Consider the following 17515-nt stretch of genomic DNA (forward strand, 5'->3'; position numbering starts at 1 on the left):
ATGAGGTCTTCATAAATTCCTTGCTTAGGCCAAAGTCTTAGAAGAGTATTTCCTAGGTTTTCTTTTAGGATTTTTATAGTTGGAGGTCTTATATTAAGTATTTAATCCATCTCAAATTAATTTTTTTATATGGTGAGAGATAGGGGTCCAGTTTCATTCTTCTGCATATGTTTAGCCAGTTTTCCCAGCACCACTTATTGAATAGGGCATCCTTTCCTCATTGTTTATTTTTGTTGATTTTGTTGAAGATCAGTTGGTTGGAGGTGTGGGCCTTTATTTTAGGCGTCTCTGTTCTATTCCATTGGTATATGTGTCTGTTTTTGTACCAGTACCATGCTGTTTTGTTTACTGTAGCCTTGCAATATAGTTTGAAGTCAGGTCATGTGATGCATCCAGCTTTATTCCTTTTGCTTAGGATTGTCTTGGCTCTTTGAGCTCTTTTTTGTTTTCATATACATTTTAGAAGTTTTTTCTAATTCTGTGAAAAGTGATGTTGGTCATTTAATAGGAATACTGTTGAATCTATAGATTGCTTTGGGCAGTTTGGACATTTCATTGATATTGATTCTTTCAACCCATGAGCATGAAATGCTTTTCCATTTGTTTGTGTTGTCTCTGATTTCTTTCACTGGTATTTTGTAGTTCTCCTCATAGAGATAGTTCACCACCTTGGTTAGACATATTCCTAGGCATTTTTGGGGGTGTGTGGCTATTTTTAATAGGATTACATTCTTGATGATGTGTTTCTCAGCTTGAACATTATTGGCGTTTAAGAGTATTGCTGACTGGGCCGGGCACGGTGGCTCACGCCTGTAATCCCAGCACTTTGGGAGGCCAAGGCAGGCAGATCAACTGAGGTCGGGAGTTCAAGACCAGCCTGACCAACATGGAGAAACCCAGTCTCTACTAAAAATACAAAATTAGCCGGGCGTGGTGGTGCATGCCTGTAATCCCAGCTACTTAGGAAGGCTGAGGCAGGAGAATTGCTTGAACCGGGGAGGCAGAGGTTGTGGTGAGCCAAGATCGCACTCCAGCCTGGGCAACAAGAGCGAAACTCCGTCTCAAAAAAAAAAAAAAAAAAAGGAATACTGCTGATTTTTGTACCTTGATTTTAAATCCTGAGACTTTGCTGAAGTCATTTATCAGGTCTAGGAGTCTTTTAGTGGAATATTTAGGGTTTTAGATACAGAATTATATCCTTCTCAAAGAGAGATAATTTGACTTCCTCCTTTTCCTTTTCGTTTGTTGTTTTTGTTGTTCCTAAAAAATAGAGAAAGTCTCACTATGTTGCCCATGTTGGTCTCGAACTCCTGGACTCAAACTATCCTCTCACCTTGGCCTCCCACAGTGATGTGATTACAGGTGCAAACTACTGCATGCAGCCCTCTTTCTATTTGAATGCCTTCTGTTTCTCTCGCCTGATTGCTCTGGCTAGGACTTGTCACAGACATACTGTTTTGGTAGCATCTGTTGATGCACAAAAGTTTTTTGGTTAGATGCAGTCCCTTTTTTTTTTTTTGCTGCTATTGTGTTTGCTTTTGGTGTCATATCCAGGAAATCTTTACCAAATCTAATATTCTGAAGTTTCCTTGATTTGTTGAGCCTTTTTTTTTTAGATGGAGTTTTGCTCTTGTTGCTCAGGCTGGAGCGCAGTGCAGTGGCACAGTCTCACTGCAACCTCCGCCTCTCAGGTTCAAGAGATTCTCCTGCCTCAGCCATCCAAGTAGCCGGGATTACAGGCATGTGCAACCATGCCTGGCTAATTTTTTGTATTTAGTAGAGACGGGGTTTCACCATGTTGGTCAGGCTGGTCTCGAACTCCTGACCTCAGGTGATCCACCTGCCTTGGCCTCCCAAAGTGCTGAGATTACAGGCGTGAGCCACCGTGCCCGAATTGTTGAGCATTTTTATCATGAACTATGTTGAATTTTGTCACATAACTTTTTTTTTGCACCGATTGAGATGAGCATGTGGTTTCTGTCCTTCACCGTGTCAGTGTGGTGTATTACATTGACTTTCTTCTGTTGAACCACTCTTGTCTTCCCAGTGTGTAGTCCACTTGGTCATGGTCTATAATCCTGTTAATGTCTTTACAATTTGGTTTCCTGGTATTTTGTTGAGGGCTTTTGCATCAGTGTTTATCACGAATAACATCTTATACTTTTGTTTCCTTGTCATATATTTGCTTGGGTGGTGTCAGAGTAAGGGTGGTATCATACAATTGTTTTTTGTTGTTTCCTCTTCTTCACTTATTTGGAATTGTTTGAGAATTGTTAATTCTTCATTAAACATTGAGTAGAATTGTACAGTGCTTATGAATTATGCATTTGTTCCTGGTCTTTGTTCTAGGATTTTTTTTTTTTTTGATTACTGCTCCAATTGCCTTACTACTTAGGAGGGTATACAGATTTTTTCTTTCTTTTTCACTCAGACACAGTAGGTTAAGTTCTCTTATACTCCTTTTTCTTACTTTGACATTGGAGTTGACACACATGATAGTGTTCCACAGTTCCCTTAGGCTATGTTCATTTGTTCATTTTTCTTTTTTCTTTTCTTTTTTTTTTTTTGACATGCAGTCTCACTCTGTCACCCAAAGCTGGTGTGCAGTGGTGTGATCTTGGCTCACTGCAACCTCTGCCTCCTGAGTTCAACTGATTCTTCTGCCTCAGCCTCCTGTGTAGCTGGGATTACAGGCACACATCACCATGCCTGGCTAAATTCATCATTCTTCTATTTCATTTTCTCCTTTTATTTATTTATTTTTTTTAGAGGCAGGGTCTCGCTTTGTAGCCCAGGCTGGAATATGGTGGCATGATGATAGCTTACTGTACCTTCAACCTCCTAGGCTCAAATGATCCTTCTACCTCAGCCTCCCGAGTAGCTGGGACTAAAGGCTCATGCCACTACACCCAGCTAATTTTGTGTATTTTTTTCCCCCGAGATGGCAACTCTTGTTTCCCAGGCTGGAGTGCAATGGTGTGATCTCAGCTCATTGCAACCTCCATTTCCTGGGTCCAAGCGATTCTCCTGCCTCAGCCTCCAGAGTAGTTGGGATTAGAGGCGCCCACCACCATGCCCAGCTAAGTTTTTGTATTTTTGTAGAGACGAGGTTTCATCATGTTGGCCAGGTTGGTCTCGAACTTCTGACCTCGTGATCCGCCCGCCTTAGCCTCCCAAAGTGCTGGGATTACAGGCGTGAGCCACCACGCCTGGCTCTAGTGTGTTTTTTAATTCAGTTATGTTTTTCAGCTCTAGAATTTGTTTCTTCTTCATAGTTTTTATCTGTTGATAATCCCATATTTATTGTTTTTCTGATTTTCTGAAGTTGTTTATGAGTACTGTCTTAATACATTGAGCAACTTTAGGAGTCTTATTGTTATTTCTTTGATAATGTATATATATATATATCTGCTTCTTTAGTATTACTTTGTGGTGATTTAATGTGTTGCTGCATATGGTCCATGTTTCTTCTTTTCTTTTGCTTTTTTTTTTTTTTTTTTTTTTTGAGACGGAGTCTCACTCTGTCGCCCAGGCTGGAGTGCAGTGGTGGGACCCAGCTCGCTGCAACCTCCGTCTCCCGGGTTCAAGCGATTCTCTGTCTCAGCCTCCCGAGTAGCTGGGATTGCAGGCATCTGCCACCACGCCTGGTTAATTTTTGTAGAGACGGGATGTCACCATTTTGGCCAGGCTGGTCTCGAACTCCTGACCTCGTGATCCACCCGCCTCAGATCCCAAAGTGCTGGGATTACAGGTGTGAGCCACCGTGCCCGGCTTCTTTTGATATCTCGTTATCTCCTGTTGGGACCACAGCATTTCACTAGTCAGCCACTTCTAGTTTTTGATTCTGGCTTCCTTCAGGGAAGACATGCTACAGTCATCCTGACTAGAGGCTCTGGAGATCCCTCAAGCCTTTTCTGGGGATGCGTCCTCTGTGGACTTTTTGATTGTAGCTTAACTAAAGAGGTTGTGCCAGTTTGTATGCAGAAATGCCTCTGTTGTCTGCCGGCTGTTCCGCAGCTTCGCTGGTGTCCTAGTAAGCTGGGGGCTGCACCGCCACCTAGTGTCTGCCTACGTTACTACAAGCTCTGGTTTATGACGGATGGCTTTGTTCTCAGTAGCTTCCTTACCTGGGGTCCTGTTACTTCAGTGTTTATATTCAGGCAAGACAGAAACTTGTCCCTTAGCAGTGCCCTGAAAAGTCAGAACGTTATGAGCCTTGTGTTGTGTTACAGGAAAAAGGAGAAAAAAAAAGTCAGAATGTTAGATGGATATTCCCATACTTTCTCTCCCCAGGAGAAAATGGAAGTGTGGTTTTCTCACAGTGATACTACATCATGCCAGGGTAGGGCCTCAGGTGAGTGGGTGTTTCAAAAGAGTTCTGGCCTCTGATGTGGTTGCCAGATTTCCCACAAAGACGATTTGGTCCATGTAGTGTTATTAAAGCTCTGTCTCCATGGGTAGTGCTTGGGGCTTCCTCCTCTGTCTTATAGACAGCATGATTTCAGTACAGTTTTCTCTCTTTGAGATGGAGTCTCACTCTGTCGCCCAGGCCGGAGTGCAGTGGCGTGGTCTCGGCTCACCGCAACTTCTACCTCCTGGGTTTAAGTGATTCTCCTGCCTCAGCCTCCCGAGTAGCTTGGATTACAGGCGCTTGCCACCACGCTTGGCTAATTTTTGTATTTTTAGTAGAGACGGGGTTTCACCATGTTGGCCAGGCTGGTCTTGAACTCTTGACCTCAAGTGATCCACCCGCCTCGGCCTTTCAAAGTGCTGGATTACAGGCGTGAGCCACCACGCCCGGCCGCATTATCATTTCTTAAGATATCCGTTGTGCTTTATTTAGTTCATGTAGATATTGAATATCACTCAGTATGTCAAACATAATATCTAACACTTCCATAGAGATAACCTTGTTTTCAGTTTTTTATTTGTATACTTATTGCCCATAAAACTGAGAAATCGACACTGATATAGAGGATATCACAACCTCTTAGGTAAAAGAATAATAAAACAGAATTAGGGAGACATAACTTGCTCAAAAGTCCTTAATGTGTAGGAAAATATGGGAAAAACAGACTCAGTTTCTCCTACTTTGCTTCCGTAATATAAATACTTCTGTGATCTTGGATGTATTGGGTTTTCCTCTACACATCAAATAAACAATTCTGCAACAGACACCAAATGGGTGTTCTCATATTTGATTCCATTCTGATGCTGTCTATCTGGATATAGGGTCAGCTCTCATAGGCTGAGGGCTCAATCCCACAACAGCGCACACATTTTAATGCCAGTCACAAACACAGGTTGTGGCCTGTGCTTCTCAGTGACCAGCTGTGAATGATGAATTCTGATGGCCCCTCCTTGGAATTGATTAGTTTGCTTGAGTGGCTCACAGAACACAGGGAAACACTTTACTTATATTTACCCATTTATTATAGAAGATGCTACAAAGCACACAGATGAACATCTAGATGGAAGTGATCTATTAGTTCAGATATGGGAAAGGAGTGAGGAGCTGGGATGTATTCTGTCATGTATTCTGTGTTTTTTGAGTTTTCATGGAGGCCCCATTATGGAGGCATTGCTTCCATTATTGGCATTGGTGATCAACTGAACCTTCATTCCCTCTGCCCTCCCGAGAGGACAGAGGCTTAGTCTAACCGAGCCTCAGTCTTTCCAGTGACCACCCACCGAGCCTTAGTTCCAGTGACCACCCTCCATCCTGAAGCTACCTAGGTGCTCCAGCCGCCAATTATCCCATTAATGTACAAAAAGATACTTATCACTCCACAGATTTCAAGTGAGCTCTTATGTCAGGAGAGGGGGATGAAGACCAAATCTGTATGTCACATTGTCACAATCTGGATCTGTCAGCTCACCCACTTCAATTTAACCTATCTCACAGTTTTCTCCTCTTCTCCTTTTATGTGAAATTTTGAACTCTCCCCTTAGCCACTTGGTGAAATGTGTTTTTCATTTTAGGTACGGTTGACATTTAGGGATGTGGCCATAGAATTCTCTCAAGAGGAGTGGAAATACCTGGACCCTGCTCAGAGGATTTTATACAGGGACGTGATGTTGGAGAACTACTGGAACCTTGTTTCTCTGGGTGAGGATGACTTTCTTCCAGAAGTCAAGATCTATTCTTGTCTATTGTTGCATTTTCCCTTATGAGTCCCTGGAGAGCCCCAGCATTGCTTGACTGAGATTGAAGTCCTGTTGACTCTGAAATGGAAAGCTTAATCATGGGAAAACTGGACTTTAATCTTCCCCTTTTTCAGATGTTCTGCCTCCTTTGTGCTTCATCATTTGAGGTTTCAGAGCTTTTGTATGCATAATACATTGTGTTAGACTTTTGAAATGTCAGATTTCCTGTTTTCTACCTCTCTGCTTTGGATTAAGTTGTTGGTGGAATAGAGCCTTCTATCAGCATGTACCGTGTTTCCTGGGTATTCAGGAAGCATTCAGTGGATGATTTTTTTTTTTTGAGGCGGAGTCTCACTCTGTCTCCCAGGCTGGAATGCAGTGGCGTGATCTAGGCTTACTGTAAGCTCCGCCTCCCAGGTTCATGCCATTCTCCTGCCTTAGCCTTCCAAGTAGCTGGGACCACAGGCACCCGCCACCACACCTGGCTAATTTTTTTTTATATTTTTAGTAGAGACAGGGTTTCACCGTGTTAGCCATCATGATCTCCATCTCCTGACCTTGTGATCCGCCTGCCTCAGCTTCCCAAAGTGCTGGGATTACAGGCATGAGCCACCGCGCCTGGCCCAGTGGATGAATTTTTGAAGTTTTCTTAGATCCACATGTAATGTCCTCTCATGTAAACATAGGGTTGGGATTCTGGAAAAGCCCCGGCACATTGCGATCCTTTCTTCTTATAAACAGGACTGTGTCATTTTGATATGAATATTATTTCCATGTTGGAGGAAGGGAAAGAGCCCTGGACTGTGAAGAGCTGTGTGAAGATAGCAAGAAAACCAAGAATGCGGGAATGTGTCAAAGGTGTGGTCACAGGTAAGAGCTCAGATGGGCAGAGAGAAGGCCGCTCATTAACTAGAGTGTGGGAGGAGGCACAGTAGCTCACGCCTGTAATCCCAACACTTTGGGAGGCCAAGGTGGGCAGATCACTTGAGGTCAGGAGTTTGAGACCAGCCTGACCAACAATGTGAAACCCTATCTCTACTAAAAATACAAAAAAAATTAGCCAGGCGTGGTGGCGCATGCCTGTAGTCCCAGCTGCTCAGGAGGCTGAGGCAAGAGAATTGCTTGAACCCGGGAGGTGGAGGTTGCAGTGAGCCAAGATCATGCCACTGCACTCCAGCCTGGGTAACAGAATGAAACTCTGTCTCAAAATAAATAAATAAATAAAGTGGGAAACTCTCTGCACATGAGAGTCCTTTGGGAAAATAAGTTGCCTTAGAGATAGAGGCAAAGTCTTTATCATGATGGACAACACCCTGTCATTTGAACTCTATGGTTCCTTTTGAAGAGACTGCTTGCTTTCTTGGTCTCTCCCTCTGTATTTAATTCCATATGGCGCTCAGTTCTGAGTCCGTATGGGTCAGAGGGGAAGCCTCCATAGTCCTTAGTCCTGACATCTAGACCTAGTTATGTTCCATCCCATTTCCTGTGCCTGGAAGACTTGCTCAGGAGATGGAAACACTGGCTGCTGCCCCTTGGCATCTGCTGCCCCAAACCTCATGGAAGAGTCTCCAGCCGTCTCTGCCTGTTGAGGTCCCTCAGCCATTTCTGCCATTCTGCTCTTGCCACTCTTCATGGGGGTGTGTCATAAGCGAGTGGGTTCTATCTTCTGAGATTGTTCTCAGCATAACCGTAAAGACACCTAACAAAATCATTCTGTGATTGATCCTCAGTCTTACATGGGGTGCGCATTCTGTTTTTCCAGGCTTTAGCACAGAAATACAAGTACTGCGTGTTCTCACTTATATTTGGAATCTAAACCAATAAAGCTAATAGCAGCAAAGAGTAGAGTGTGGGTTACCACAGGTTGGGGACTGGAGGGAATAGGGAGATGTTGGTCACTGGGTGAAAACATTAGGAGTAAATGATAGGTTTTTGAGATGACTTATATGGTAATAAGCTTGTTTCCATCAGTCCACATTGCATACCTATAACAGAATATCAGTTTGTTTCCTGTAAATATATATAATTTGTCAATATAGAATTTTTTTAAAAATCATATTCCAGTTCTTATTATCTGTGTTGGTTCTAAATAAAAATCCTTCTTTCTCTTAAGAGAAAACTGTTTATTATTCCACAGACAATAATTTTTTTTTTTTTTTTTTTTTTTTGAGATGAAGTTTCGCTCTTGTTGCCCAGGCTGGAGTGCAATGGTGCGATCTCGGCTCACCGCAACCTCTGCCTCCTGGGTTCAAGAGATTCGCCTGCCTCAGCCTCCCAAGTAGCTGGGATTACAGGCATGCGCCACCATGCCTGGTTAATTTTGTATTTTTAGTAGAGATGGGGTTTCTCCATGTTGGTCAGGCTGGTCTCGAACTCCCGACCTCAGGTGATCCACCTGCTGCGGCCTCCCAAAGTGCTGGGATTACAGGCGTGAGCCACTGCGCCTGGCCAATAACTTTTTAAGTTTCCACACGTGGCCTTAAACAAGAACATTTTATATATGCAGTTATTCCTCTCAATTCATTTTATCATAGGCTACTAGAATATCTTATTAGTTGATTTTCATAAAATTAATACATTATGGTTTTCAGCATGTATTGTGAAATATAACTGTCAGGCCAGGTGCAGAGGCTCACGCTGATAATCCCAGCACTTTGGGAGGCAGAGGCAGGCAGATAACAAGGTCAGGAGTTCGAGACCGGCCTGACCAACATGGTGAAATCCCGTCTTTACTAAAAATACAAAAATTAGCCAGGCATGATGGCACATGCCTCCAGTCCCAGCTATTCGGGAGACTGAGGCAGGAGAATCACTTGAACCCTGGAGGTGGGGGTTGCAGTGAGCTGAGATCGCACCACTACACTCCAGCCTGGGGAACAGAGCAAGACTCTGTCTTAAAAAAAAAAAAAGAAAGAAAGAAATATAACTGTCGTGTACCACTTACTAATGTTGCAAAATTGTCTGCTCTGTGTGGATATAGATAGTTATGTAACAAGTATTTCAACACATTTTTTTCTGACATAGTTTTATTGAATATTCATTTTCCTAGTGCTATTACGGTTTTGCAGTTCAAAATTCCCGCTTCTTAATTATGTTTCCTGTGAGCTCTTTGCAATTGTAATATATTATGTTGTACTTTATATGTATTTGTACATAATGAATATGCTTTAAATGTGTATAACTTATTTTTCTTCAATTGAGATAGCCATATGTTTTTGGCCAATTGGTATGTGCCGTGAGGTCATGGTGGAGAAATAATCCTCTGATGGCTAACATAGGATTCACAATGTGAGTGTTTTGGTCATAGGTAGTTTGAATCTAGGCTGCCCCAATTTTTTTTATTTTTTTATTTTTTAAGAAATCTCACTGTCTCTAAGGCTGTAGTGCAGTGGTACAATCATAGCTCACTGTAACCTTGAACTCTTGGGCTAAGGCAATCCTCATGCCTCAGCCTCTTTTTTTTTTTTTTTTTTTTTTATGAGACAGAGTTTTGCTCTTGTTGCCCAGGCTGGAATGCAGTGGCGCAACCTCACCTCCTGAGTTCAAGCAATTCTCCTTCCTCAGCTTCCCAAGTTGCTGGGATTACAGGTGCCCACTACCACACCCAGCCAGTTTTTTATATTTTTAGCAGAGACAGAGTTTTGCCATGTTGACCAGGCTGGTCTTGAACTCCTGACCTCAGGTGATCCACCTGCCTTGGCCTCCCAAAGTGTTGGGATTACAGGCATGAGCCACCGCACCCAGCACCCTCAGCCTCTTGAGTATCCAGAATTGCAGGAACATGCCAGCATGCCGAACTAATTTTTTTTATTTTTATTTTTTGATGGAGTCTTGCTTTGTCACCCAGGTTGGAGTGCAGTGGCACAATCTTGGCTCACTGCAACCTCTACCTCCCAGGTTCAAGCAATTCTTCTGCCTCAGCCTCCTGAGAAGCTGGGACTATAGGCGCATGCCCCCATGCCTGACTAATTTTTGTATTTTTAGTAGAGATGGGGTTTCACTGTGTTGGCCAAGCTGGTCTCAATCTCCTGACCTCATGATCCACCCGCCTCAGCCTCCCAAAGTGCGGGGATTACAGCCATGAGGCACCACGCCTGGCCTAATTTTTTAATTATTTTGTTTTTGTAGAGATGGAGTCTCGCTACGTTGCCCAGGCTGGTCTCAAACTCGTGGCCTCCTGTGATCCTTAGACTCCCAAAGCGTCGGGATTACAGGCATGAGCCACAACAGCCAGCCCTTCCCAGATATTTGAATTACATGTAACTGCATTTTCTTTGTTAAAAAATACTACTTTGGCTGGGCGCAGTGACTCATGCCTGTAATTCCAGCACTTTGGGAGGCTAAGGCAGGCGGCTCACGAGGTCAGGAGATTGAGACCATCCTGGCTATCATGGTGAAACCCCGTCTCTACTAAAAATACAAAAACAAAATTAGCCAGGCGTGGTGGTGGGTGCCTGTAGTCCCAGCTACTCGGGAGGCTGAGGTGGGAGAATGGTGTGAACCTGGGAGGCAGAGCTTGCAATGAGCCAAGATCGCACCACTGCACTCCAGCCTGGGCGACAGAGCGAGACTCCGTCTCAAAAAAAAAAACATTTTTGTTCCTAACAATTGAAATACACGGTTCTGAAGTTCCAAAGTCTGTTCAATATAAGTATTACTTTTGGTGGAATATATTTTCAATGTAAAATATTTATTTCTATACTGTAATTAATTGGAAATTATGTGGTTCTTTATATCTTGTAGATATCCCTCCTAAACGTACAATCAAGGATTTGCTACCAAAAGAGAAGAGCAGTACAGAAGCAGTATTCCACACAGTGGTGTTGGAAAGGCACGAAAGCCTTGACATTGAAGACTTTTCCTTCAAGGAACCCCAGAAAAATATGCATGACTTTGAGTGTCAATGGAGAGATGACACAGGAAATTACAAGGGAGTGCTTATGACCCAGAAAGAAGGTAAAAGAGATCAACGCGATAGAAGAGAGATAGAAAACAAGCTTATGAACAATCAGCTTGAAGGAAGCTTTCATTCACATCTGCCTGAACTGCAGCTATTTCAAGGTGAGGGGAAAATGTATGAATGTAATCAAGTTGAGAAGTCTACCGACAATGGTTCCTCAGTGTCACCACTTCAGCAAATTCCTTCTAGTGTCCAAACCCACAGGTCTAAAAAATACCATGAACTTAACCATTTTTCATTACTCACACAAAGACGAAAAGCAAACAGTTGTGGAAAACCTTACAAATGTAATGAATGTGGCAAGGCGTTCACTCAGAATTCAAACCTTACAAGTCATAGGAGAATTCATAGTGGAGAGAAGCCTTACAAATGCAGTGAGTGCGGCAAAACCTTTACTGTTCGTTCAAATCTAACTATTCATCAGGTCATCCATACTGGAGAAAAACCTTACAAATGTCATGAGTGTGGCAAGGTCTTCAGGCACAATTCATACCTTGCAACTCATCGGCGAATTCATACTGGAGAGAAACCTTACAAGTGTAATGAGTGTGGAAAAGCCTTTAGAGGACATTCAAACCTAACTACCCATCAGTTAATTCATACTGGAGAAAAACCGTTTAAATGTAATGAATGTGGCAAGCTCTTCACTCAAAATTCACACCTTATAAGTCATTGGAGAATTCACACTGGAGAGAAACCTTACAAGTGCAATGAATGTGGCAAAGCCTTTAGTGTTCGTTCAAGCCTAGCAATCCATCAGACAATCCACACTGGAGAAAAACCCTACAAATGTAATGAATGTGGCAAAGTCTTTAGGTACAATTCATACCTCGGAAGGCATCGGAGAGTTCATACTGGTGAGAAACCTTACAAGTGTAATGAATGTGGCAAAGCCTTTAGTATGCATTCAAACCTAGCTACCCATCAGGTCATCCATACTGGAACAAAACCTTTCAAATGCAATGAATGCAGCAAGGTTTTCACTCAAAATTCACAGCTTGCAAATCATCGAAGAATTCATACTGGAGAGAAACCTTACAAGTGTAATGAGTGTGGGAAAGCCTTCAGTGTTCGTTCAAGTCTGACTACCCATCAGGCAATCCATTCTGGAGAGAAACCTTACAAATGTATTGAATGTGGCAAGAGCTTCACTCAAAAATCACACCTTAGAAGTCATCGGGGAATTCATTCTGGAGAGAAACCTTACAAGTGTAATGAATGTGGTAAAGTCTTCGCTCAAACGTCACAACTTGCAAGGCATTGGAGAGTTCATACTGGAGAAAAACCTTACAAGTGTAATGACTGTGGCAGAGCCTTTAGTGATCGTTCAAGCCTAACTTTTCATCAGGCGATACATACTGGAGAGAAACCTTACAAATGTCATGAATGCGGCAAGGTTTTTAGGCACAATTCATACCTTGCAACTCATCGGCGAATTCATACTGGAGAGAAACCTTACAAGTGTAATGAGTGTGGGAAAGCCTTTAGTATGCATTCAAACCTAACTACCCATAAGGTCATCCATACTGGAGAGAAGCCTTACAAATGTACTGAATGTGGCAAGGTCTTCACACAGAATTCACACCTTGCAAATCATCAAAGGACTCACACCGGGGAGAAACCTTACCGATGCAATGAGTGTGGGAAAGCCTTCAGTGTTCGTTCAAGCCTAACCACCCATCAGGCAATCCATACTGGGAAAAAACCTTACAAATGTAATGAATGTGGCAAGGTTTTTACTCAAAATGCGCACCTGGCAAATCACCGAAGAATTCATACTGGGGAGAAACCTTACAGGTGTACAGAGTGTGGGAAAGCCTTTAGGGTAAGGTCAAGTCTAACTACCCATATGGCAATCCACACTGGAGAAAAACGTTACAAATGTAATGAGTGTGGCAAGGTCTTCAGGCAGAGCTCAAATCTTGCAAGTCATCACAGAATGCATACCGGAGAGAAACCTTACAAATGAGTGTGGTGAGGTCATCAGGTACAATTCACTTCTTTCACATCAGTTAATTCATTCTTGACAGAATCCTTACAAATGCAGTGACAGTGGCCAATCCCTTATGAGTTGAAGCCAATACCTCATGAGAGGCCATAAGCAAGAGACATCATGTAAACATATGTGGCAGAGGGTTTATCCAGGCCTTGCAGGTTACTAGGCATCAAAATTTATATCTTTGATGAAACCAAACAAATGTAATATGCATCCTGAGGCCATTACCCAGTGACTGACGGTAAGTGAGGATTCCTATGAGGAATAACAGTCTCTGGTTTCCCTGTTTGCCTTTGATATTATACACTGTAGAATACTTACAAGTCCAAATATGCTAAAAATTATATATTTTTAACTCATATATGAAAAGGTTGCAGGATATTTGTAGGCAGTCAGTTACCTTCACCTTATGAAATGTTTTATTGAGTTATTTAAGGTTTTTTGGAAAGCCTACCATTGAGTTTCAATGTGAACTTTGAAATCTGTTATTGTGCCTCCTCACACACCTTCCACGCTGGTTTCCTGGAAAGATCATTGGGATGGAAGGATCATTGATTGGGTGAAGATCATTGATTAGGTGAAGGATTATTTCTATCCAATTTGTGAAGAAGGAGGACTTTGCTTTTAAAATTAAGTATCGTCTGAATTAGCATTGGGAGTGGCGAAAAACAATGTAAAACTATGATGTCACTCACCATTCGGATAATGTTCAGGGTGCCTTTCTCCTACCAGGAGAGTACTGTGGCTTAGAGGAAAGAAATGGTCTATCAACTGAACATGAAATGGAGCAGGCCAAGACCCTAGGACATTGGGATTTTTGTGGGAGGAGAGTACTAGGTAATTAGATACTGATTGTGTGGTAGACATACTGCAGGGGAAAAGGTCGCCCCCTTATCCATTAAAGAGCAATACCTGTTGTTTAGCAAAGAGTGATGAAAAATTGGTCTTGTTTTTGAAATTGAAAAGAGAGGCCAGGCGCAGTGGCTCACACCTGCAATCCCAGCACTTTGGGAGGCTGAGGCGGGTGGATCACCTGAGGTCGAGAGTTCTAGACCAGCTTGACCAACATGGAGAAACCCCATCTGTACTAAAAATACAAAATTAGCTGGGTGTGGTGGCAGGTGCCTGTAATCGTAGCTACTTGGGAGGCTGAGGCAGGAGAATCGCTTGAACCCAGGAGGTGGAGGTTGCGGTGAGCCAAGATCATGCCATTGCACTCTAGCCTGGGCAACAAGAACAAAACTCCATCTAAAGAAGAAAAAGAAAGAAATTGAAGAGAGAGTAGTTGTCAGAGTGAAGAGTTTAATCAACAGAAGTAGAGTAACATATTCTTTAGTAGAACTCACATTATCTGCTTGAAGCACATTTTGCTAATGTTTTATTCAGAATGTATCATAGATAAAATGTTTTAACTAATAAAATAGAATGGTTTTTCTCTATGAATGAATCACATTCTTTCTGCCAACATAGTTTTATCCTGTCTCAGTAAGATACTTCATAACATAATAGCAGTGCACCACTAGGCTCTTAAAGGATCAAGAATAATTTTTTTCATGGTGAAATCAAGTAACACAGTTTTGGAAACCTATAACTGCATTTTGCGCTTGAATTATGTGCCCCACACTGTGGCTTAGGATACTTATTGGGGTATAATGAAAATCTTACTGAAAGTTAATTTCACATTCTTACACCCCAAAATCTGCATTGCCTTTGATGGATATGCACCACATTAGTATATTTCCACATCAGTTTCTTGTGTGCCAAATAAGACTCATGCTGTGCATCTTGGTTTCCATGAAGTGAAAATACATAGTAAGAATATGAGAAATATAAATTAGGCCAGGCACGGTGGCTCACACCTGTAATCCCAGCACTTTGGGAGGCCAAGGCAAGTGGATCACCTCAAGTCAGGAGAGACCAGCCTGGCCAGCATAGTGAAACCCCATCTCTACTAAAAATACAAAATTAGCTGGGCTTAGTGGTGCATGCCTGTAGTCCCAGGTACTTGGGAGGCTGAGGCAGGAGAATTGCTTGAACCCAGGAGGCAGAGGTTGCAGTGAGCCGAGATCATTCCATTACACTCCAGCCTGGGTACTAAGAATGAAACTCCGTCTCAAAAAAAAAAAAGAAATTAAAAGACGTCGGCCGGGCATGGTGGCTCACACCTGTAATCCCAACAATTTGGGAGGCTGAGGTGGGTGGATTACTTAAGGTCAGGAGTTCAAGACCAGACTGGCCAACATGGTGAAACCCCGTCTCTACTAAAAATACAAGAACATTAGCCGGGTATGGTGGTGCATGCCTGTAAATCCCAGCTACTTGGGAGGCTGAGACAGGAGAATGGCTTGAACCCAGGAGGCGGAGGCTGCAGTGAGCTGAGATCGCGCCACCGCACTCTAGCCTGGGCAACAAGAGCAAAACTCTGTCTCAAAAAACAAAAAAAAGTGGTGGAGAATAAAGACAACACCTCCTTCCTGATGTTCTTGGAATATTGATATAATTTGAAAAGATTAATGTTCATGAGTTTCCTCTTAAGAGTGAATATGGAAAAGGAGCATTTTATTTTGTTCTGGTAGATAAACTAGGAACATGTATGTTTGCTTATCACACACATGCATGACTCTCCCATAACCTGTTGAGTATGTTTACTTAATAGTCAACATGCTGCTCTTCAGTATAAATTCCTGCCGCAGCTTTCCTCCTCTGAACTGCCTATGTTGTTTCTGGTAGAGACCATGCTTCCCAGCCTGCAGGCTGCAACCCTGCATAAGAAATAAAGGTCTCCTTACTAGACATTTTTTTGACCTTTTTGGTCAATGCTGGGTAGGGTTTCTTGGTGGACACTCTGCAGCATCCTCAAGCAGTGTAGCACATCCTTGTGAGAGCACTGAGTATACTGTTAGCTGAGGTCTCTCCTCTTCCTATAAAACCGTCACTTCTGCTCCCATGATAACACAGTCCATTAATCTGTGCATGGATTGATTCATTCATGACAGCAGAGCTCTCATGATCCAATGACCTCTTAAAGGCCCCACCTCTCAATATGGCCACATTGGGGGTCAAGTTTCCAAATGAGTTTTGTTGGGGATATTCAAACCAGAGGAGTATTGTATTTTATTTTCAATTTCCATGTATTAATTGCTAGTATATAGAAATAAAGTAGCTTTTGTATGTTAATTTTGTAGTCTATTGCCTTAAAATCTCATTCTTCAGATTTTTTAGATTTCTTAGGGTTTTCTACATAAACTTAATTTTCCATTGCTGCTGTAACAATTACCACAAAGTGAGTGGCTTAAAACAACACAAATTTAGGCTGGGCATGGTGGCTCACGCCTGTAATCCCTCTACTTTGGGAGACCGAGGCAGGTGGATCATGAGGTCAGGAGTTTGAGACCAACCTGGCCAAACTGGTGAAACCCCATCTCTACTAAAACTACAAAAATTAGTCGGACGCGGTGGCACATGCCTGTAATCCCAGCTACTCCGGAGGCTGAGGCAGGAGAATTGCTTGAGGCAGAGGTTGCAGTGAGCCGAGATCATGCCACCACACTCTAGTCGGGGCGACAGAGCAAGACTCCGTCTCAAAAAAAAAACAAAAAACAAAAACCACAAATTTATGCTGTTAATGTGTGGTGGTCAGAAGTCAAACAGGTTTACAGAACTATGATCCTTCTTGACTCTCTAGGGGAGTTTATTTCTTTACCCCTGCTAGGTTCCAGAGGCCACTTAGATCCTTTACCTCATGGTCTATGTCCCTCCGTTTTCACAGTCGGTAGTGTCATAAAATCTCTTTGTCCCTTTGCTATGCAAGCATTGCCAATTCTCTGTGATTCTAAGTCCACCTGTATTTTTCTTATATGGACTCTTGTGATTATGTTGCTTCAGCCAGATAATCCCGGATATTCTGCCATCTCAAGATCCTCAGCCAGATCACATCTGCAAACTCTGCTTTGAGATACCATGTAATACAGGTATAGGGCTATTGATGCGGAAATCCTTTGTATGTGCATCTTTGGGGGCGGGGGTCATTAGCTTACCACAACCATCACATCGTGTACACTATTATGCCTTCCTTTTTGGTCTCTATTATTTTTCTTATTTCACTTGTATTATTCTTTTCTAGATGGGGTCTTGCTTTGTTACCCAGGCCGGAGTGCAGTGGTGCAGTCAGAGCTTACTGCAGTCTTGAACACTTGGGCTCAAGGGATCCTCCTGCCTCAGCCTTCCAAAGTGTTTAAATTACAGGCATGAACCACCTCGCCCAGCCACCAGCCAATTTGCAATTTTTTTTTGTAGAGATAGGGTCTCCCCATCTTGTCCAGGCAGGTCTCAAATTCCTGGACTCAAATCAATCCTCCTGCCTCAGCCTCCCAAAGTGCTGGGATTACAGACATGAGCCACTACAGACATGA

The 17515-nt window shown here is 42.8% G+C and overlaps 1 protein-coding gene across 16 annotated transcripts in view; it reads left to right on the forward strand.

Annotated features, from left to right (window-relative positions):
* The window catches only part of ZNF160 (zinc finger protein 160), a 37049-nt gene extending 22507 nt beyond the window's left edge, over positions 1–14542 (forward strand). For 11 of the 16 annotated variants that reach the window (XM_063615530.1, XM_063615522.1, XM_063615523.1 and 8 more), the window contains 3 exons: positions 5983–6109; positions 6889–7017; positions 10891–14542. In XM_063615530.1, coding sequence (XP_063471600.1) covers positions 5983–6109; positions 6889–7017; positions 10891–13076 — 2442 coding nt within the window. In that variant the 3' untranslated portion in view covers positions 13077–14542. The remainder of the gene's footprint in view (positions 1–5982; positions 6110–6888; positions 7018–10890) is intronic. The other 5 variants (XM_063615534.1, XM_063615531.1, XM_063615535.1 and 2 more) reach the window with 1 other exon arrangement.
* The last annotated feature ends 2973 nt before the right edge of the window (positions 14543–17515 follow it).

This window comes from Symphalangus syndactylus, chromosome 13 (assembly GCF_028878055.3).
Source record: "Symphalangus syndactylus isolate Jambi chromosome 13, NHGRI_mSymSyn1-v2.1_pri, whole genome shotgun sequence".
Classification (NCBI taxonomy): domain Eukaryota; kingdom Metazoa; phylum Chordata; class Mammalia; order Primates; family Hylobatidae; genus Symphalangus; species Symphalangus syndactylus.